Below are 22,743 nucleotides of genomic sequence, written 5' to 3' on the forward strand. Positions count from 1 at the left end.
GACTGCAGGAGAAAAACAGGATAAGTTAAATTTTTCTTATCTTATATAATGATAGCAATGTTTTAAAATTAAAATTAAAATTGTTATCAAAATTGTTCTTTTATCTAATTTTGAAGTTAAAAAATATATTTCTCCACGTTTTTCGTAATTTAAAAAATATAGCTTTGATAATATTAAAATATTGTTTGTTTTAACGATTATATCTTCGGCTAGAATTAGCAGATTATTTTCCATTTTTAGCTATTTTATATTAAAATATTCCTTTTTAATCATAAACTGAGACTAAAATCAAAAAGTCAACAAGAATCTACTTATCATGTTTACCCCTGTGATTTAGTAACGATTATATTTGTTTGTAACGTAACAATGGCGTCATTGGAAAAGCGAAATGTTAAATTAAACAAAGGTTATGCTATCAGTAAATTATAAAGAGATAACTTTGGTGATATGATTCGCCGAAACTGTATTCTCGACCAATTTCACAACACGGTTTTTGCAAAGATGATTAATCAGCGGGAATCAATTTAAATGGAAATATTATTCGAAAGGATTCGATTACGTTCCGCAACAAACCCATTCAATTATGCAGCTTCTTACTGTATGGTTTCCCGCCTTTATCGAGTATTGAAATTTGCTACAACAACGCACTCTGTCGTTGAAAAGTATATACAGAGGATGTATCGATAAATCGCATTCTGAATGAAGAAATAATACACACTTTAAATTTTTTATAAACTGAATGCGACTGTATGTATTTCATGATTTGTATGATTACTCATTAATTACACGATATGATTAAATATTTTAGACTATAACTACAATGAAGTTTTAACGAGCTTAATATCCAAAGTAACTAAATATGTAGATAAATTTTGACACCATATGCAGATCTTTCATTTATCAGAACAGGAATACGAATTCAGTAGATTAATTATAAAGTATTTATAGTCTGAAAAATACGAATTAAATACATTGAATATATTAATTATATAATAAAAAATTTTAATTCTATATATCGATTAATTGACCACAGCGCCATAGCGAGCACGTGGTTAAATGCGACGTAAATCTTGAAGACCTGTTGACTATTTGATAACATAAGTAGTCTGTGATTGTTTGTAACGATGGCAAGATCGAACGAAAAAGTTTTACGAGATCCCGCGTTTTTGATGTATTTAAACGAAATGAATTTAATCGAGTTGTGATAAACATTCGCGATGTGACATTCGTAACAAAGAAAAAAATGATGAAACAAGTGTTCATTACTGCTGACAAACTAGCAGAGGAGATTAGAAATATACAAAAATGTTTGCAATGCACAATTTGGTAAGTTTTTAATTGTCATATTAAAATCTATGAAGTAACTTAAAAACGAATAATTCATAAATTTGAAACGCATAATATGCAATACATGTCAGATCAATGCTCATGTTAAGATTCAATTCATTTGAGAAGTTCTATTATAGGTTATATATGTATAACTCAGTATTTTCAATGTTCTATGCTTCAAATAACCTCAAATAAATAGAAGGAAATAAGTATATTTGTTTAGTTTCTTGACTTGACAAACCATTTTTTTTAATTCCATTTGCACTATAAATATTGTTTTGTTAAAGACATATTGACTTTAAATTAATACGTGAAACTGTCGAATTCATCATTTAAATGGACTCTAATAAATTCATGGCCATTATTAATCTTTTATCATGCTTATTTATTATATTAATATAATAGTTTTCATTTTGTATCTATGGTGGAAGACTAGTTAGTAGTTAGACTGAATGAAAGCGACTTAATATATATTTAATGAGATAGTTATATTTTATTTCTATATTCCTTTACGTTATGTATGTAATTTTAAGGCAGTTAGTTTGCTTACTTATGAAGGCTTATCTATTACTGATTAAATTTTGTATTTTCTGATTCTAATATAATATCTGCATACTATATACAAAAAGATAAAAGAATGTGGTATAATACATACAAGAAGATTAAGACTATAATTAAGATTTCAACAAATGATATTTTACATAAAGTTAAGAACTGAAGTTCTTTAAATATTTGATCATACATTCTTTATATATTTTTACACGCCTAAAAGGCTACTTAAAAAACTATTATTTAATTCTTTTACTTAAAAAGGTAATGTTCTTTAATTCCCTGTATTTTATGACGTTAAATCATTCTCCATAAAGAAATTATTATATTAAAATATTATTGAAAAATTATATTATATTGCACTTAATATTTTGTATACAGTAACAACAAGAATTATTTGTTCTTATTTTCCAATGACGGATCTTTTTATTAAGTTTTATTAAGTTTTAAATTTTATTTTCATAGTATCAAATTTTTGTGATCATATGAAAATACTAGTAAATGATACAAAGTTTAATATACTTGGACCTAATTAATTAGTATATAAATGCATAGAATAGTGTGCAAATACATTTTGTGGCCTTCGTATATCAAACATTACATATACTCAATTTATTAGAATCTATTATCAAGTTTTATTGATCTTATAGCATTACATTTTTACTTTAGTGATTATTAGATATTTCATTTTGATTATGAATTGTTCAAAAATAAATAATTTTGTGAATTTAAAGTATGCTAACATATACTGTTGTCTTCACTAAATTTATTTAATTATGTATTCTATTTGAAATACTCAAAGCTTGCTGATATAATGGATTATGTGCCTTTCTCTTTCAGCTTGCAAACCATATCTGAGCCAGTGAAAACCCTTTGTGGGCATCGATTCTGTCGCCAGTGCATTCAAACGCTATTGCAAAGTAAAAATGCTCTCTGTCCACTCTGCAACCGTGCTATACAGCGTCGCAGCATTTCTAAGGACGAACACATGATATTATACATCGATGGACTACAGAAACTAATCGAAGCGGTGCAATCGGATTCAGGCATCGATAGTAAGTACTTTCGCCTTATCGAGGAGATAACAACAATATTTCGTAGAAGAATATCTGATGTTCGGAAACTGCATTCTTCTATAAATAAGATTATTATTATCGTCGTTGAAATAAAAAATGTATGATTAAAACACTCGACATGAAGATAATGATTGAGTAAAGAGAATTTTGTAATGTTAATTATTACAAGCGTATAATAGTATAACTATTCAAAATTTGATGAAAAAATATTTAAGCACATTTGTTGTAAATAATTTATGATTGATGATATTGGAGAAGATATTTAGATGAAGACAAACTTATTTATAGTAGATGACTCATTTTGTTTGGCATTCAAGTATACTCGCTGGGAGAAGAATAATAAAATGTTGAAGTAACTCTATAGACGTGACACGTTCGTATATTTTTTGAAAGTGAAGAGAAATTTTATTTTTCGCACATTTCTGCAAAAGACGAAAATCTATCTTTTACAGGAATTCCCTTGTAATAATTAGTTAATATATAAATAATATGTAAGATAATTCTATATGTAATTAATTATATAAATAATAGGCTTATATAATAATCACCTTAATACACTATATACAGTCCTAATTGATCCAATAATAACGCTGCAATAATATATTGCTATATTTGAGCGATAAATTCGAGAATTTCGTACATTACAATATATCTTACATGGATTTTTATGGTGTAATTTACTTCTCAACCGCCCATGCAATACACGATATAACACACGAGATCAAATATCTATTCATGAAAAAAATAAATATATTGTCACGTACACAGTATTACACATAATATAATATGCAAAACAAATACCGTCTGTATGCAAAGTTCTATTATCATAAATGCAAATGAAATTTCGCTATAGCTGTTCTCATAACACAACTCTTTAGAAGTATTTTCTCTTTTTTTAAAGATCTTGTATAATAATAATGATTTAAAACAGAGCCTATCTATAACTGACTTCTAATTTTTATGCTCAAAAAATAAAAAAATTTCGGTTATGAAATTTCAAATATAATATTTACATCGATCGTTCTGTTAAATAGAAAACGGTAGGAAAAATTCGCGAGAAAAAAATATCGAGAAGACGATAAATTTCTCAACGCAGATCAATACGTTTAAATGGAACTAACGTTCCGCCGCGATAAACTTTTTTCCCTGCAGTCTTAAGTAAAACATGAAGTTTAAAGTACACGTGCTGGTACATGTGCCACAACATCATGTTCACTCGGGTTGCCTATCTGTTTCACCCGCAGTGTAGCCGAACGTTTTCAAAAATTTAGGTCCTAGTGTTCTTTGGTATAGCGATGCATCTCGATGGTATCCAAAACTTCAACGTTTTACGAGCACTCTGCGTTTACGCTCTGGTATACGATCGAACGTAGAGAATTTGCTGAGTTTTCTTGCTTTCAAATTTTATTCATAATGTTCATCTTTTGTTACTTTTCTCTAGATTCTCATAACGCTTTACTACTCGCATGATTTATGTGGAACATGAGAGATGATAGGAAAATGTTTTATTCAAGAATTGGTAATCGATTTACATTCTGGTTTCGAAAGTGGACTTAATTAAAAAATACTAGTTTTTTGAACAGGGACGTTTTTGAAAAAAATAGTTTTCTATTTGTTTTCTTATTATCTTCTCATTTTATTACCCGTTTCTATTGAAGCTATAAATAATAACCAATTTCTATTAATAATAATGAAAAGCCAAATTTGCTACACCGATCAAATTCGGTTCTGAAAAGCTGAAGAATAACTCTGAATACGTTTTTAAAATCTTATCTCTGTAACAAAAGTGTGCTTTTATCGAAACAATTAAAACGCTTGATTAAATTCTTGATTAAATTCTTAATTTTATAACGATATACGTACTTGCTGTTATTCGAGTAACTTTAATTTGGAAGTTACGCATATTTAATAATAAAAAAAGGCAGCTCAGTATGCCCTGCTTCGCGAGACACAGGTCATAGGTCAATTTTCTAATATTCTTTGCTGTGACATGCTCTCAACTCTGACTTTTCTCAAACGCATTAACGTGCTTGCATTCTCTGCTACATGTACATACACGTACATGAGTTTCTGTAAAGCCAAACAAATCTCCTTGAATTTCACTATGAGTGGACTTTACAGGCTGGAAAGAGATTCCGAGGTACATATATTTCGAATGCACGACCTAGTAAGTTATTAACATTTCTAGAATATATTTTAATTTTGCAAATAAATTGCAAGATTGTTTAGTTCCCTGAAAAATTCAGAATTTTAAATATTCATGCAAAATAATTTTCTTTTAAATGGCAAAATATTTTAATTTTCAGCCTTAATTTAATTAGGAAATTTATTTAAAATTGGTAAAATACAGAATAGCGTTAATATATCAGCCGCGATAATGAGGAAGAAGATAAATGAAGAATGTTTGCACCGCAAGATAAATTTATTATACGTAGTAATTAAATTATATGTGGACAACAATCGACGGAATATGTGAAGCTATCGAATGCCTCGACGCGTGACTTTCCGCACGTGATATTCGCTATCATAACAATTTCCTCTCTCTAAACAGGTTGTCATTTCTACAAGCGCTTGAAAGATTCGAGTGTTCAAAAGTAGAAATTGATTTATTGCAAATATTAAAATTCCAATTCCCACCTTTAAATTTTTTTTCTCGAGTAATTGATCCAAAATAATTATAATTTGATTTAGGAAAATAAGAATTGCAGAAAAATGTATTATCTCTCTCTTTTTAATTAGTTACTTACTTATTTTAATTAGTTTGAATATCCCTCAGCATTGGAAAGTTAATTTCATAATAAAATTCTGTGATCATTTTTTCATTAAATTTAAGACTTATTAATAATTTGAAATAATTTATCCCTCTACCTGAGACTTCGGAAAAAGGAAAATTGAAACTTCTGTCTTTACCTCCAGTCAAAATTAATGTTACATTCAATTCGTGATGAAGATGAGGGACATTTCCCTATAAATTCTAATAAAAATTTTAAAGCATTCTGCTTCATATTTTCATCAAGATTTAATCGTTCTACCTAGAACCTTAATGAAAATTTGAAACGTTCTTTAGGTTTTAGTGTAAACTTAAAAGTGTTGTCCTGGTTAATTCCTCATTCTGGTTAAAGCTGCACGATACTTTGCTAGAGGTTTTAATACAAATTTCAAACATTCCATATTAACAATATCTTGGAAAAGCTTTAAAATAACGTACTTTACTACTTACTACAGCCCGTGAACCAAGACTCTCTTACCGATAAACGTCAAGAAACTCGGTATCTCAAAATATTAACCACGAAAGCCAACATTTACGGTCCTAAATAGCCCAGGTGTTTCTCTAGTATAAACTTTATCAAGACCGTGATAAATCCAAAATACCTTTTTCAGTACTGTCTCATTTATCAAGACCACGCTGCACACAACAAAGCGAATCGTCCGGTAATGCCGAATTCACTAGATGTGACACGAAGAAGTTGATCAAACCGAGCTGTTCTTACGTGGACACGAGTCTGCGAAAGGAAGTCGTTTCCCAAAATCAGAGAGGTCGATCTCGAAAAAACCTGACATCACAGAAAAGCAAAACGAAATCTACACAGAAGGAAGACGGCGGTATCACGAAATACTTGTCGAAATGTGGTTTGTCTGGCATAGGACAGTTAGATGAGTCGAACGATTCTCTAGACGAGAATCTGGCACAAGGCAAAGTAACAAGCTGGCTGAAGGATCTGTCCAAGCAGGAAACGTTAGACAGTCCTTATAAAGCTGAAATTGTACAGTCTCCAACATGCAATTTTAATGACACGTTATTTATCTCAGTTTCTCAGAACGAACCACAGATCAAGATCGACAATTTTGACGAAGACGTTGACACGAGGATGAAGGATGACGCTAGTCAATCTGTCAAACAGGTTCGAAGGACATCTTTAAGGAGCGAGAATAACGAAAGCGATTCGAACAATACGAGCAATCGCAGGACGTCTACGGAGACAAAGACTGCGATTGCTACGTCAAAGGTGGACTTTGATACGATGAAACCGAGGCCGAGCACGTCGAGGATGACGAGATCGTTTGACGATAGTAAGGAAAAGAGCGAAGAGAAATTCATAGACGTTAACAGGACGTCACCCTGTGATATGTTGTCCAGCATGCAGAAGAATTGGTCCTCTGTAGAGAAGTTTGGCAAAGAGATGCGCACGAGGAAGAAGAAATTGAAATCCTTGAATGTGAGCATCGAGAACAAGGGAAAATCTCGGTCAGTAGATGAAGCTACGGCGAACCTGAACAAAGAGGAAAATGTGAAAGTTGTCGACGACATAGGTAATAGACGAACGAGGAAAAGAAAGGAGTCGGTGATGGCTGAAGACGTTGCGAATGTCGCCGTGGACGAAAGATTCGACGAGGGGGAAAGTTCGGCAAAAAGTGATTTTGTTCGCGTGAGAGATGCGTCGTCCCCGAGAGATAGAAAGGATAGATCGATGTCAGAGAAAGTTCAGTCGACCACTGAATCATCCTTTATCACGCTAGAAGAGGGCAGACAGGTGCACATTCGATATTTGAACATCTGTCAGATGAACGCGATTATCGGCGTAACATACGAGAATTCACGAGCTGGCATTGAAACGGACCAAACGAATAATGGCGAGGAAACGACGCTCCCTACAAAACGACACGTCGATCTATTCGATACGCCTTTCTGCGATCGAGATAAGATATTTTCTCAAACGATGCCGGTTAAATCAAACAATGACCAAGGTGGACCGAATCTGCTTGATGAATCGCGTAATGAGAAAAATAGTTCTCCGACACCAACGAAAGAGATTGCGATGACCGATGAAGCAGATTCAACCTCAAACTTACAAACTTCAACGCCTCATCGCAGAAGATTGTCTCTGAAGAGAAGAAGTACAGAGTTTAAATTGGATAATTCTCCCAGTCCGATCGTTGAATCTCGTATTGGTCTGCAGGCTGTTAAACGGGACTTGAGATTTGAGATTGAGCGTGAAAGTGATCAGACTGATGGAAACATTGGCGTAGATGAGAGAAATCTGGAGGAAGCAATTGAAACACAGAAACGTAGAGCTTCTACAGATGATAAACTGGATGGTAAACGTGTCAGAGGCTTGACTGCCACTTCGACCGAGTTTACGAACAGGAGGCTGGAAAACAGCGGGTGCAACGTGTCCCTGGTCACGTTCAGGAAACTAGGGAAAACTTTCAAGCGTCGCAGAAAACGAATTCCCTTCTTGTATCTGGGAACAACCAAACGGAAAGCAATGGTGGGCCATTATCCTGGGTTCCATGTACAAAGACCGTGTAATCCGGTTGATATATTGGACACGTTGGATTATACAATTCAAGATGGCTTTGGTAACAATGCACTAATCACGTTGCACGATACACAGATAATAGATGAGGACGAAGGCAAAGAAGCAGAACCTGTCGCGGCAGTAAGTAGCGTAACTGAAGCGATCGTTTTCAATAATCAGGTAGATCATCGCGAAGAAAATCCGCCTCAAGAAATTCAGGAGAAAATTGTTTCAATTGTTGAGATCCCTGACAGTGTTGAAAATAAATCTTCAGATATAGACGTACTCTTGGTATCCCTGAGTGGAAATAAAAAACCATATCTCTTATCATGTGACGAACAGTTTGTTAAATCAAATAATACATCGACCAAGAGTACCGTAAAGATGATACCATCAACAAATGACTCCCAGTTACAGTTCCTCTCTTCAGAATCCCCCCCGATCGACACTTCACAGACCCAGAAGCTGATCCACGAAACTGAACCTGACACGGAGACCAACAAAATCTCTGTCTCTGGAGGTTTCTTACACATGTCAGATCAATCCGATTCTCCTCGTACGCCAATGAGAAAAAGGAAGAAATTTGATAGTCAAGACAAGCTCTGTGATAGAATGAAAAAAAAGTCTAAAGTCAGCGACGAGGAGGACGTTTGCTCCAATCACAGTTTCTCGTCAGAGGTCACGTGTATTAGGAACGACGACAAAGAAGTCCCATTCTTCCAAACCGATTTAGGCGAAAATTGTCAGTCCTCCGATCCTAGCAGCAAAGACACGGAAATCGTACCGGTAAGCTCTGGCTCAAATATTTCAGACAGCGAAAAAGGAAACAAGAAGAAGGTGTTCAAGAGAATTTTGCCAATCGCCAATTCAAGCATTGATTCCCCGGACATTGTCTCTCAAGGCGTCTCTCCAATGACCAAGAGGAAACGAGTCGTTTCTCCTGAAGTTAGCGACGAAGAGTGGAACGCGATCGTGCACAACTGGGTCGACGAGAGGTGCAAAAAGAAAGGTAAGTTGGAGCAAACTCGTGATTCCTCTAATTTGATGAATGCGTCTCGCGCGGTTAGAGACAACGCTTCGTTAAAGTCCGCCTCGTCAGATCGTGACAAATCTAGCAACAAACTGTCTACGCTGCAGTGTAGACAGCAGTTAGACTTCGCTGGTAGATCCAGCGACGAAGGAACCAATTTCAGTGGATCCAAGTGGAGGAAGAGTTTGGAGCCTAAGGATTCGTCGATTGCTGTCGAGGACTCGCCTGATTTTGGATTGACGATAGATCGAGTTAAAAATATACGAAACAAAACAACGGAACTTATACAGGCGGATACTTACGACGATATCATAGCAAATACAGACTATGAAGAAGTCATTATAGAGGACGATAATGGAAAGAACAGAAAATCTAGAAGAGAATCGGTCGAGTGTTTGGAGATAGATAGTTACGAGAGAAAATCTAAATCAGCAAGATCGTGTGTTGAAAGTTCTTATTCGTCGAGTAAAGATGTTCTGTGCGTACGTTCTAATGGATCTGATAAGGAGAATAGCCACCAAATATCTGGTGCATTGTCCGATAGCGACAATGAGAATGAAGAGAGATTAGTTCCAGTATATGTAAATATGGTTAATAAGAGTTCGAGGAAGAATAGATTACAAGAAAATTCACTCAAGTCATCCGGCAACGAATCGATGTGTATTTCAAACAAATCATTGGGACAGAGATCAATGATTTCTTCTTCTCAGAAGCATCCAACGAATGCGATTGTGAGCAACTCTACAATTAAGGATATGTCCGAATATGATTCTTTGATGGACATCACGCAACATGATCTGATGATTAAACAATTTGAGATGGATCTGTTTGAGAAAAATTATAAAAATTCTAACGTGCCTTTGGAAATGGAAAAGAAGATTCTACAGACGCCGAAGAGTAACAGAAAGAAATGTTCAAACGCAGATGGAAAGGTTGGTCTCTTTATCTTTTATAAAAGATTCATATACGTATGGATTTATATTGATTTGTACGTGAATGGGAAATATATGAGTTTCGAAAATTGATGATTAACATGGAGTCATTAAAATTTTAGGTGAAGGTATAGAAAACGGTGATGGTAAAAGAGTTTCACATATTTTTCACAAAATTTGAAAAGTTCTCGTATCGTTAAAATTTATAATTTTGCTGAAATTATAAAAAGTATCAAATGATATATTTACTTGTTGGACAAATGATAAATTTATAGCAATATCTAGTGCAATATTTCTAATTATTTGTAGTGCAATAGTATTATTTTAGAATATGATACTTCAGGTCTTCTATTAATCTAAATTATTTATTTTTCTTTAATTATAAAGAGAAATTTAATAGAGATTTAATAATAAAATATAAAGATAAAGATGAAGATGTAATCTAATATTACTTTTAAAATTTGTGTGCATTTCAAAGTAATTTTATTCAATTCGCAAATTAGAATTATATACAAATTTAAAAAAAAAGATTTAAGAAACATCTCAATAAACTACTGACCGTGAAGATCGATAAATAAAAATAAATAACGATGAATCTCCATGGAAGATTCCTATGAAGAAACTGAAAAGACTGCTCTAAACTAATAAATTCTTCACACAAAAACCTAAAAGTCGTCTAGAAGGTTATGAAGCTTCTCTTTCCGAAACTCGAATAACTCTTTTAGCTCCTCTTCAACCACCTGCCGCTTAATTATTCTAACTTAAAAAATAATTCGATATTTTCATTTGACCGTCACTCGTTCGTAATTTTGAAATTTCACGTAATTCGAAACAATCATTTAGAAAGCTTCGTGCTTTAGTATTATTCACGGCGCTTAACTGATAACTTTTATCGTTCATCCGCTACTTAAAGATAAACAAGACCCTACAGTCTGAAATACTCACTCTCTGCTTTGAAATATCCAGGACGTCGAACACTCGGGTGAAGAAGACGACATTGTCGAGAACACTCCTAACACAAAGACGAAAAAGTAAGTAACACGAGTCTCTCGTAACGTCCATTCTTCTTTCAGTTTTGAAAGGTACATTATGCATTTCAATAACAGCATTACACGTTAACGTAATTTTTCTTACACCGTTCAAATTTTTGTAATAAGTGTTATATTTATATAACAATTGCTAGTTGGAACGAAGATGAAGAACTTTCCATTGAAGCAATTCAATTTTATCTGTTTGTTTACTGAGATTAAAATGTGCATACAGTTTTACGTGTTTACTCTCTATGAATACATCATTCGTATTTTGCAATGATTTATAAAGTGATTATTTGTTGGAACGAGGGTCAAGAGACTTTCATCGAAGCTGCCTAATTTAGCCTCTTTAAAGCTATCTGTTGGTTAAAATTCAAACATGCAATAAAGTCTCCTATCTTTAATAACGTTTTACGACTGATAATATAAATATATATTTATGATAACAATAATTTGTAATAATATTATAAATATAATAAACAGAATAACCTCACGTGAAATTACTTTTGCAATTAGAAACACAGCTTTCTCAGTTCTATGTGATTTAACATCGCGTACAAAGGTCCATTAACTAGAAACTTCTGTTCAAAAGCGAAGAAAAAAGAAGACATAACGTCCATTTTATTTTATTTCCATTTTATTCGATTTTCACGAAGATCGCTTTTCATTTGGCATATTGCGCGCTATGAAAAGGCACACAGCACATCAATTCCTTAAACCCTTCTAAATCCTCCAATATCCGCTATCAAAAAATGTTCTGCATATCAAATCGAGCAATTTTACGCAACCGGTATCACTTTCTTCAGTTTGGGAGCGATCAATTCGACGCAAAGGAGTATGGTATCGTCGTTCTCGGTTTCGAAGACCTTGGAAAAACCATTGCCTGCCAAAATCCTACAGTCGGCGACCGGAAGATGCCTCACCAATATCAGCACTCCGAATTCCATGACCAGCATTCCTCCTCTCTACCAGAGCACCCCGAAAATGCATCAGTCTACCTGCAATAACGCCACGAAGCTTGTTCCTCGCGCGAATGAATCCTTTAACAAGCAGACGAAGCATCCCATTCAGCGAAATATGAATCGAAGCGTTCAGGAAAACACTGTTCAGCGTACAAATAACATTGAGGAAGATGTCGTTCAAATTATAAATAACAGTCAGGATAATATCGTTAAAAGTACAAATAATGTTCGAGGCGTTGAGAAAAATATCGCTCAACGTGCACAGTATGCCAACAAACAGAGGTTCTGTTTTGTATGCAGCGGACTGACAATTCATGAAATCGATCTAGTGAAGAAGTTAACGCAAATGCTGGACGGTAGATACCTGGCTCAGTTCGATAAGGATGTAACACACGTGATCGTGAAAGCTGACAAAAATAACGGAGCTAGCAACACGTTGAAATACTTGCAGGGTATAGTCCATAGGAAATGGATCGTGAGTTATCAGTGGGTGGTGGATTCGGTAAAGGAGAGAAGATTAGTGAATGAGGAACCGTACGAGGTGGTGGATTCTAAGACTCTCGAAGAAGGCCCTCGAAAATCGCGATGCAGAGAGAAGGGTTTATTCGAGGGATTCTGCTTTCTATGTATTGAACCGTACGTCAACGTTTCTATAGAACAGTATCAGGTGAGCATGCTTTTCAGAATATGTCTTCCATTTCGTCCTTTTATAACGCGAGAACGAATAAAGAATGTTACATTTATATTTTTCTACAGAATCGCCTGTTGCGAACGAAACGTTTCAAGCGAAATTTAATCAGCGAAGATATCTTCAAAATTTCGACACGGTTTTTGGTCTCTTTTTAGTGGAATATTTTTATAAAGAATAAGCATTCTATTGAATGACATTTTTATCTTTCTTTTAAATTTCTTCAATGTAATCGTGATAGTCGTGTCTCGTTATCTCGGCGCTAGTGAAATTAAACGACGTTTCGTATAGAACGTGTAATATATTCACAAATGGTGAGCGTTTGAATCCTTGCGTGAGCAACTGTGCCACGAAAGCTCACAAATTTTTCATATTCAACTTGCGGAAAAAATAGTAGAAAATAGAAAAGAAAGGTATAACAAGGAAAATAAAGAAACTAAGGTAAAACTATATGAAATTTGAAGCAGAGAGTATCGTTATGCGAGAATATTCCGCGTTTAAATCGCGCTTATAAATTTTAAAGGTTTCGCGTATTATTACGGTTGAATAGTTCGCATCGAAACCCCAATTCAAGAAAGGCGTTTATTTATGTTCCTCCGGCCATCCAATCTTGCTATGCCGTTTCAAGTTGAATACACGCCAAGTTTTACTGATATTGTCTCTTTTAGGACTTGCTACGCGCTACGGGTGCCATCGTGGTCGACTCATTACGCGCTCTAGCCGCTGAGAAGAATTTGATGAAGATCATTTTGATTCAGGCCGACCTTCATGAATTCCAAATTATTGGTAAGATCATCACATTTATCAAAATTAAAAGTGAAATGCCAAGTAAACGTATTCTCAATGGAATTAAATATTTTTTATTATAAATGTAAGAATATGCAAAAAGAATGATTTCAATGTAAAAATATTATAATTAATCGTTATGAAATTATGTTAAGGACAACATTGAATTGATAATTGTTTTCATTAATCATTATTGTAGATGCGTATGAATAATTGTGTAAAAAAATAATCTCACGTCTTAAGATAATCCAATTATCTTATATATAAATCTTGAATATAATCTGATATACAAAGTTGAGAATTATATCTGATTGATTATATTTCATGATTTTGTCAAAAGAAGAAAGATGATTAATCTACTGCATGATCTGTATGATTAATCTACTTGAAATATTTAAATGTCAGATCAGTTTGTAAGTTCTTGATTCGTCGTTATTTTGCATAACTCTTTCTCCATCTTGCACAATTTTTTCTTCATTTCGTTGATAGCTTTTTCAGCTTCATCGTCATAAAGGGATTTTTGGAAATCATCTTTTAACAAGCACAGGAAAATAATTAACTAACCAAAATGCTTTCCTAATTTTACAGTAACTTCAATGTTCTACGAAATATCTATATTTCATTTTTATCTACTAAAACAAGTTCCGATTGAAATAACCACTCGCAACAGCAAAATATCAACAACAAACTAATAACATGCAAATTTCAACTATCATCTCCCACAACGTACAACTTCCTGGGAAATGTATCAACTGAACTAAAATTACCCTTCGCCACAAAACTGTTCCGTCGTATTAATTATTTCTTTTTCATTTCTTTTCCTTCTCGTAGAATGGTACAAACAGACTCGTGCCATAGCAATCGTCGACGAATGGATAGTCGAGTGTATCAGTCAGTACAAACTGATATCGTTCTATCCATATCTGCAGGAGTTGTCGCGACAGGACGTTCTCGCGCTTGGTTTTCCGGAATATCTTGTCGAAGAAGAGACTGGCTGGGAGTCTGATAGCACGTGCGATTTGTAGACATGACATTCAACGGGAGTCCATTGCTTTTAGCATAATTTCATGTTGAGCATTACTCACTTCCACTCATTTCCATGAATTTAAACCCCTTATCAGTGCCACATCGTTTGAATAATTTTCGTATATTGTACCCATGATTTAGTTTAGAAAATTTGTATATTTTTTCAGTTATTATATATATTTGAAGGAAATAGTCTATAACAAAGGGAATATTTGTTTTTGAAACAGATTTTGTTTTCGTAACATTGTTCAAGGGTGAATTAAGTTACCATATATGTGGATTTTTGATGGAGGTGGTTACGTTTAATGAGCAATACTATTTTTTGTATGTATCTCTGATAGTAATATTTATGGCAGAGTATAAGACTTTTTGTCATAATTTTTACCACTGTGATTACATATATGAATATTTGATCTCCTGACAAGATCAAAATATATCATGGTAACAGTAAGTTTAACAAAGCTATTCTGTTCTCGTTAAATTAATTTAGATTTCCACAACAAAACTTTAATTTATCTTTTTCATCGCATCCATCAATGTTCCACACGCTGCGCCGACGAAAACAATCGTAATGTAATTATTAACAAAATTATTTTCTATATATTACCAGTTGAAAAAATTATCGAAACTTATTAAAAATTTGTTCAATTAGTATGTTAACTTTTGTATTGCATTGATTTCGAACAATTCATTTTACCATCAACATACGAATCAGTATTCTAAATTCTGTTTCATACTGCAATAAATACGAAGATCAATTAAAACTAAATAACCAGATCTGGAAATAATCAGTAATAAGTTCAAGCTTTATCCACAGCAACACGAAAGTATTTAAAATCATATAAGTAAACTATAGATATGTTCTTTTATTTTATTATTATTATTATATATATATAAATATATATATGTATATATTATATATATTATTTTATTTTTATATGTATCAAAAAGATATTAGCAAAATAACACCAGCTAAGAATAAAATCTAAATTCATAAGAAGGATAATAAATTCGTGTCTTATCCGCAATACACAATAACAGAAGAGTGCCTCGTAAATCATAATATTTATATTAATATTAATCGTAAATATATTTTTCTACATACATATATCAAAACAATCACCCAAATATGATCAATTTGAAATAAAATCTACATCTGTACAAAAATAATAATTAGAAATACTAATCTCGCGCTTGATTCACGAAACATAGCAATAGAAAAGAGCAATTCCCCGCGAGACATGTTCTTATTTGGATTGTTTTATATTACAACGCGAGCTCGAACATTCGCACTCCTCAAAGATAGGACAGCGGCTCTCTTCTTAAATATTTACAATATTCGCAAACAATACTTATTATCTTTTCTCGTTTCACCAATCAGCGAACGATCGATATAACTGATTTTTTAAAGCATCTTCAACGCGACGCACAACAACTTCATATGGTCTCAGCAATATATCTCTTCTTTCTAAATACCAAACGACACGCATAAATATCCAAGTAGAATCAAAAGAAAGCGCACCCATAAGAAAATAACTATTAAAAATGATAAATTCACGCTTCATCCACCAAACACAACGACACGAAAGAACCCTATAAATCAGACCAATGTAATAGCGTAAATATATTCCTTCTTTCTGTTCACATCCCCTCATAATGCTCATAGTCAGCAAACCTGAATGCTGTGCGTTGAAATTTTGTAATTACGTGAAACACATAAGATGTATCTAGTTGCGAATACACAGCCCTGTTTAGGGTGAGGCATGTGATGGTGCTTGGAACGTGCAATATCATGATCATGGGTGGATTTAGGTGCTGCGTGTTACGAAGAGCATTCAGGCCACTCACGTATTCACAGATACAGACAAAGAATATTGATTTGCCCAGGACCACCTGTAGGCAACTCTCGTCTAGTATTTCTCACGTATACACACACATAGACACGCGGGTACACCATGTCAGTGGTTATGAATCTAGCCCAATTGCCAGCAACCAAGGAGAAATAATCACTGTGTCCGTTATGCTCTCTATTTCGATGCACTCTAACTGCACAGAAGGATAATCGTTGCGATCGATAGTCGTTTGTATTTTCTATTTCTTCTTCTTTCCTGGTTTTCTATGTTTATTCCCCATACTTTTTGTACTTCTTTTGGTCGTTAATTATTCATTGCGTTTCACGTTTATAGATAGAATATACCCTGATATATAGATAGAAAATACCCTGAATTTTTCAATTCTTATGCTGGTTCATAAATATTGGCACATTTACTGATTTTATACAAAACGCAATAATAGGTGTGAGCTATCAAAGGAACTGTTAATCGACGAAAATTATATAGTACAAATGTCCAGGATAGATGGTAAAATTTTGTAAAAATCTCGTGCGCAACTTGCAGAAAAATAACGAGATCGCGCACCATAAATATGAATTTAGTTCACAGCAATTCTTGGGACGCATATATTAATTTAAGAAGATTTATAATGGAAGAAATTTTCTTTTTTTATTTTTTACTTTTCCCTGAGGGTTTTATTCTCTACGCTTGCCAGTGGCGGTGTAGCTAAACCACCGTGTTGAGTGTTATAACGCGATGCAGCGAGCACCAGAACAATCGCTATTTTTCAGAAATAGAATTTTAGCCTTATCCATGTGCCAGAACTCAGGTGGTACGAGAGTAATTTTACGGGTTTGGAATACCCTGTACTTTTAACTTGCACACGCCACTTCTTCGCTCAATAGCCGAGACACTGTTATAAATCTTGGAGTTTCCAGACGGCCATGCGACGGCCAAGCTAACAGTTCCCGCGACAATAACTCGTACCCTCTGGAATATTCCGCAGGGATTGTACATTTCACCACCTCGATGCATACCTCCATACAAGCTATACAGCACAGAGATCTCCCTTCCAAAGGCACAAAGTACAATGGAGCGAAGGGTACGAGACATAAGAAACACCGAAAGCACGCATTTTCGGCAGAATTTGCAAACATATTTTGGCAAAGTCAAGTTTACACGTCGTGAAACCATTCAAGCATTGTAATCATCACGTCGCTATCTTTACACTCATACACACACATACGCACACCTATTTTGAGAGAAAATACGTTCAAAAATCAGAATGAATCGATTGTAATCAATCTGTCTCCTGCAGTTGTGCATCGCGAGGGTGAACACAATTGGTTATACCTTTCGCTCGATTTTACAAATTGGATGAAACATATGAATAATATGCGTATTGGGTTGGGAAGTTCGTTCCGATTTACATTTCGATTTATAGTTATTTGAGTTCTATGAGAGTCATTTTGTTGTACAATCTTTCTCTATCTTTCACGCAACTTGAATATTTCATCCTTCCAAAACCTTTGAGGTTTTTCAGCGAAGAACTTTTCAGTATGGTCTTTTATGTTGATTAAATTCCTTAAAAATCTGAACGAACTTTGCGGCAAGCCGAGAAAAGCTCGTGCGACATTCCGCAATGACGTATGTAAGGTTAAATATGTGATAATCGATTTCTTGATAAGTTCATGATCATCATCGATCTGTAACCATGACGACCTAGATTAGTCCATGATATATAGGTGCTTGTTCTAATTCTAACAATACGACGTTAACTAAGTTAATATTTTGCCGAGGTGCTTTTTGTAAGTTTAGTCTTTAAGCTTCTGTTTTTATGGTAAAAAGAACCTATGTGCATAATTTTGTTTAAGACGCATCGGTACGGTATCGAACAAACTGAAATTATTAATTTTATCTGTTTAAACGTGTTATGTGAACTTTTAAGAGTAATAAAGATTTATATATTGTTTAGATTTTTCACCCTTGTATATAACATTTTGTTTCACATTTTTTGAAAGTATTTCAAGAGTTTCCAGTTAACTGTTCAGTTAATGGTTGTTCAGGAACTTTGTAAAGAATGCTGGCAACGTTTCTTGTTACGTTTTTGATGTCAGAATAGTAAGTAATACAGTATGAACATTTCTTATGCAAAGTGTTTTTTCTTTTTTTTTTTTATCTTGGTGGTATTTACATAAACTCTTTAGTTTTAAGAGACTTCCATTAGTTTTGGATTACTTGCGCTATATTCTATGCTGTACACACTACGCCTTTGCTTAAAGGACACAACTTCTTTAAAGAAAATAGAAGAAATAAAAAGTATTTTGTAATAATACGTCTGTTATTTTATATTCTATGAAATAAGAATAAACAATTGTTTTAAATAACATGTTTGTTTCTTTATACTGTATGAAATAGAAAATATTCCAAGAATTAAATCAAAGTATTCCTTGCACGTGTTTACTACCACATACTGTCTGCTCTTCGAGTATCTATGGTTCATAAATTTGATTTCCTCGCAAGAAAGGTTATAACGTAAATGATAGAAAAATGGATCTTCTCTTACCACGTGTTGCTTTCTTATGTTAAAAAAGAGTCTAAGGAAGAGTACGTTACCGTTAAAATACACGTTCTTCCCATGGCAAGAATAACTGAAATGTACTTTTCTGCACGATATTCGATCATACCTTTCGTTTATCTCTTTTTCTAAGAATAAAAAATTCTCTCAGAAATTTAGGAACGTCTATTCTAGAAATTCTAGAATTTCAAACGTATATAAAGCGAATTTAAAATGTGTATAAATTGAATATTCTCCGGTATTAATAAAATTGTATTTTACTTAATCGCATTTAGTACAGAGGCTGTGCAATAGAAATCCTGTTATTACGATTCATTTTTATCGAGCAAGCTATTGAAAATGAATCGATGAAAGAGTCTACGTGCATCTGCATATTTTAGATTATCTCGAAATAATTTTATATGTCCGAGTTTTCGAATGTTAATAGCATTCACTAACGCAGTAAAAATCGAATCTCATTTCGTACAGTGACATGCAGTTGTACTTTCAGATTGCAAGCTTCTGCGAACTTCTTTCGATTACTCGAACGTTTAGAATTCTCAGTATCGTCCGTTATGTTATCCTACTGGAATATTAATGATCGTTTCGTACGAAGCCTGCTCAATATCGCCATAATGTTGCTCGAAATGGTTGTCGAATTATTCACCGAATGGAAGGCAGCTATTCTACCATCGTAGTACGGAATACGATGAATGTTTGCGAATCACTCGCGATTGTGCATAGTATTGGATGTCCCTATTGTACGGCGTACCGTGTACACGAGTACAGTATGCACGAATCAAGTCTATTTATATTCTAAAGAGTACAATCTTGATACTGTACAAAGTGTCAACAGTTACGTCTTTTAAAACGCCAAGTTACAGAGTTGCGAAGGAAACTCTATTGACATCTTCCTCGTCCCTCATTTCACAACTCGTGACTATGTAAGTTTAGTACTAAATTAACTTTAATAACGTAAATACGTTAGTAAAATCAGTGATATAATTAATATTTGTACTAGAAGTTTCTATAAGAACGTGCAAATTTGATGTCGTATTTTATGTCAGTGAATTCAAAGACAACAGTTAATTTTTAATCATAACTTGACCTTTAATCATCAATAACTTGGAAACTATGAACAGTCAGACATACAAATCTTCGTACATCTTATGAGAAAGCCATTTTTATTTAAATGAAACATATAAGATCGTGTAGCATTTATTTCTTAACTGTAATAGATCATTGTTACTAATGATTGAAAGATATAGATTGCAATTTGATTTCCGAGTTTAATTTCTTTCCATTATTATGAAATTTCTAAGTAGAAGAAGGTTTAATCACCGAGAAGTGTTCTAAAGTTGGGATATAGAAGTTTCTGATATTGTAGCTGATATTGTAGCTTAACAGTCCGTATTCGAAAGAATGAATTGCTAGAATGCGAAAAAATTGTATTTTCAAGTCCGGTATATAGTTGAAAAATAGACTTGTAGAAAATTGAGAGGAGATTCGTATCATGGAAGAATCAAGTCACGTAGAAGGTATCCCAGAATGAGATCATACATACACCACAAACTTTATCTACGATAGAAGGCTATAAATATACGTACAAGTTGACCATACATACCAACATACCATAATATTCCTGAAAACTATATCCAATCTTATAACTTTTGTTCGTCGTTCCTTCTCACATCATTCGTCCTTCTCCTCTATATTTCATAACCAAGTATTATTTGTATCAGTAATTATTAGCGTATTAGTAATAGTAAGTATTAGTAGACAATAAGCATTAAATTTATAATTTTAAGTTTCACACTACAACCTCGTTTTGTGTTACGAATTGGTTGTAGAATTATTTCTGAACATTATCCTCTGTTAAAATGTTCAAAAATTTTTACACAACGAATAATCTAAATTTCACACTTTGAATTCTTCTATTTATTGTAATAAATAACACATCACTCCTGGATAACTAACTTTTTCACCTATGATTAAAATACAAAAACATCCAACATCCACACATCTAACATCTTTTTACACCCTACAAAAATTACACGATAATAACTACAGTACTTTCTCCAATAACAAAGTTTATATGATAAAAGCTATAAACTCCTCTTAATTGGCTTAATGCTTCTTTAAATTACGATTAAAATACCGAAACGTCCAAATTCTACGCGTGTCTCTTACAATTCTCTCTTACACAAACCACAGCTCCTTATATGACACAACGATAGCTGCCATCTTCTCCGATAATAAGTATTCTCCCCGAAACATCGTAATAATCCTTTCAACGATTAAGACATCAATCGACGATCGGAACCTCACACTTATAATTTCCTTTTCTATGCTACAACCGCGCTTTCACCTGTGACCAGGTTCCTTCGACGACAACAGTCGAGTGATATGCATCAACGAGTGGACGGATCGGTCTGACGCGCGACGTGCCAATTCTACTTGATCGACGCGTGTCACAATGCGGTCATTTGGGGATGGAAAATGGTCGCGCACTTAATTTGATCGCAATCAGCAGAATGAAACGATAATCAGGAATTAATGGCAGACGAAATACCGCGCGACCAGGTCAGTTAAACCGCGTTAAAACAAGGCAACGACCGGACTGTCGAAGCGGAGAAAATACGCTTGCGTATGCGAATGGGAAACGGGAGCAATTAACTGCCGAGTGCGAAATCGTGTAAGCGATTCTTGAATAAATAACCAGCTGAGGCTTCGAGGCCAGTAGATCCTAAGGGGGTACGTTCGGGGAAAATAAGGGATTCGTTAGTAGCGTGGGTAGCGAATTCAATGAAATGAATCTTTTAATCTGATGGCTGACTAGCGACACTGTGTCTTTGGAATTAACACGTGTAGTGTCGCTTAATGACTTTGGCGATCGTATCTGTCTTTGCACAGAACGTACAGGCAAACGTTGAAGATGACTGACGAATACGTTTACCTTAAAGCTACGGTATAGTGAGTAATAATAAAAAGTTTGAAAAATTGTTACTTGTGTATGTATATGAAATACGAATATTAGTAACTTTTGTATTGGACATTTTTTATCAACTTGCTAATATTATTGAACTTAATTATCAAGTGATTATAGTAAATGGTAAAACTGATTAAGAATTTAACTGCATCATGTCTTTTTCAGAAAACCATTAAATATTGTGTTTCTATCATTAATAACCAATAAGAAAGAAACATCCTTCTCGCAGACTAATAGATATTTTAGTATATCCGTTATTTTAATATATTTTTTATAACCCTATTTCCGTTTTTTCATAATGTTGCATCGCACAGTATTTCGTTACTTTACTGTTAATGAGGTTAAGAGCAAGAGACATGCTAGCGATAAGACTTTCGAACAGAAATGTGAAATTGAAATTATGGTAGAGAAAAATGAAAATGTGTACGTGTCCTGTAAAAATCTAGAGTCTCTGTAGTCTCCCAAAAATCCTCAGAAAGGAAAAAGAAACTGGTGGAAATGAAATAAGTGGCTTACTGAGATTGTTAAATCAATTTCGAGCTGATTTATAGTTTTACAATCGTTCACTCTTCGACATAGTTCTACTGTTCGTCACCTACCAACACGTTCGTCTAACTTACGGCTATCGGTCCTTGTGCCCGAGAAATCGGTTGTAA

The 22,743-nt window shown here is 33.9% G+C and overlaps 2 protein-coding genes across 4 annotated transcripts in view; one reads left to right on the top strand and one right to left on the bottom strand.

The window, feature by feature from the left end:
* The window catches only part of LOC105666045 (glycine-rich cell wall structural protein 1.0), a 98,649-nt gene that overhangs the window by 11,214 nt on the left and 64,692 nt on the right, over positions 1 to 22,743 (bottom strand). The gene's annotated exons all lie outside the window — the stretch shown is intronic.
* The window catches only part of LOC100649216 (breast cancer type 1 susceptibility protein homolog), a 43,229-nt gene continuing 21,545 nt past the window's right edge, over positions 1,060 to 22,743 (top strand). Inside the window, exons 1-7 of one of the 2 annotated variants that reach the window (XM_003397526.4) lie at positions 1,062 to 1,326; positions 2,719 to 2,933; positions 6,336 to 10,216; positions 11,183 to 11,247; positions 12,054 to 12,876; positions 13,566 to 13,683; positions 14,515 to 18,524. In XM_003397526.4, the coding sequence (XP_003397574.2) occupies positions 1,244 to 1,326; positions 2,719 to 2,933; positions 6,336 to 10,216; positions 11,183 to 11,247; positions 12,054 to 12,876; positions 13,566 to 13,683; positions 14,515 to 14,708 (5,379 nt within the window). In that variant the 5' untranslated portion in view covers positions 1,062 to 1,243 and the 3' untranslated portion in view covers positions 14,709 to 18,524. Of the gene's footprint in view, positions 1,327 to 2,718; positions 2,934 to 6,335; positions 10,217 to 11,182; positions 11,248 to 12,053; positions 12,877 to 13,565; positions 13,684 to 14,514; positions 18,525 to 22,743 lie in introns of those variants that run through there. The other variant, XM_048408902.1, reaches the window with a different exon arrangement.

Source organism: Bombus terrestris, chromosome 9 (assembly GCF_910591885.1).
Source record: "Bombus terrestris chromosome 9, iyBomTerr1.2, whole genome shotgun sequence".
NCBI classification, from domain to species: domain Eukaryota; kingdom Metazoa; phylum Arthropoda; class Insecta; order Hymenoptera; family Apidae; genus Bombus; species Bombus terrestris.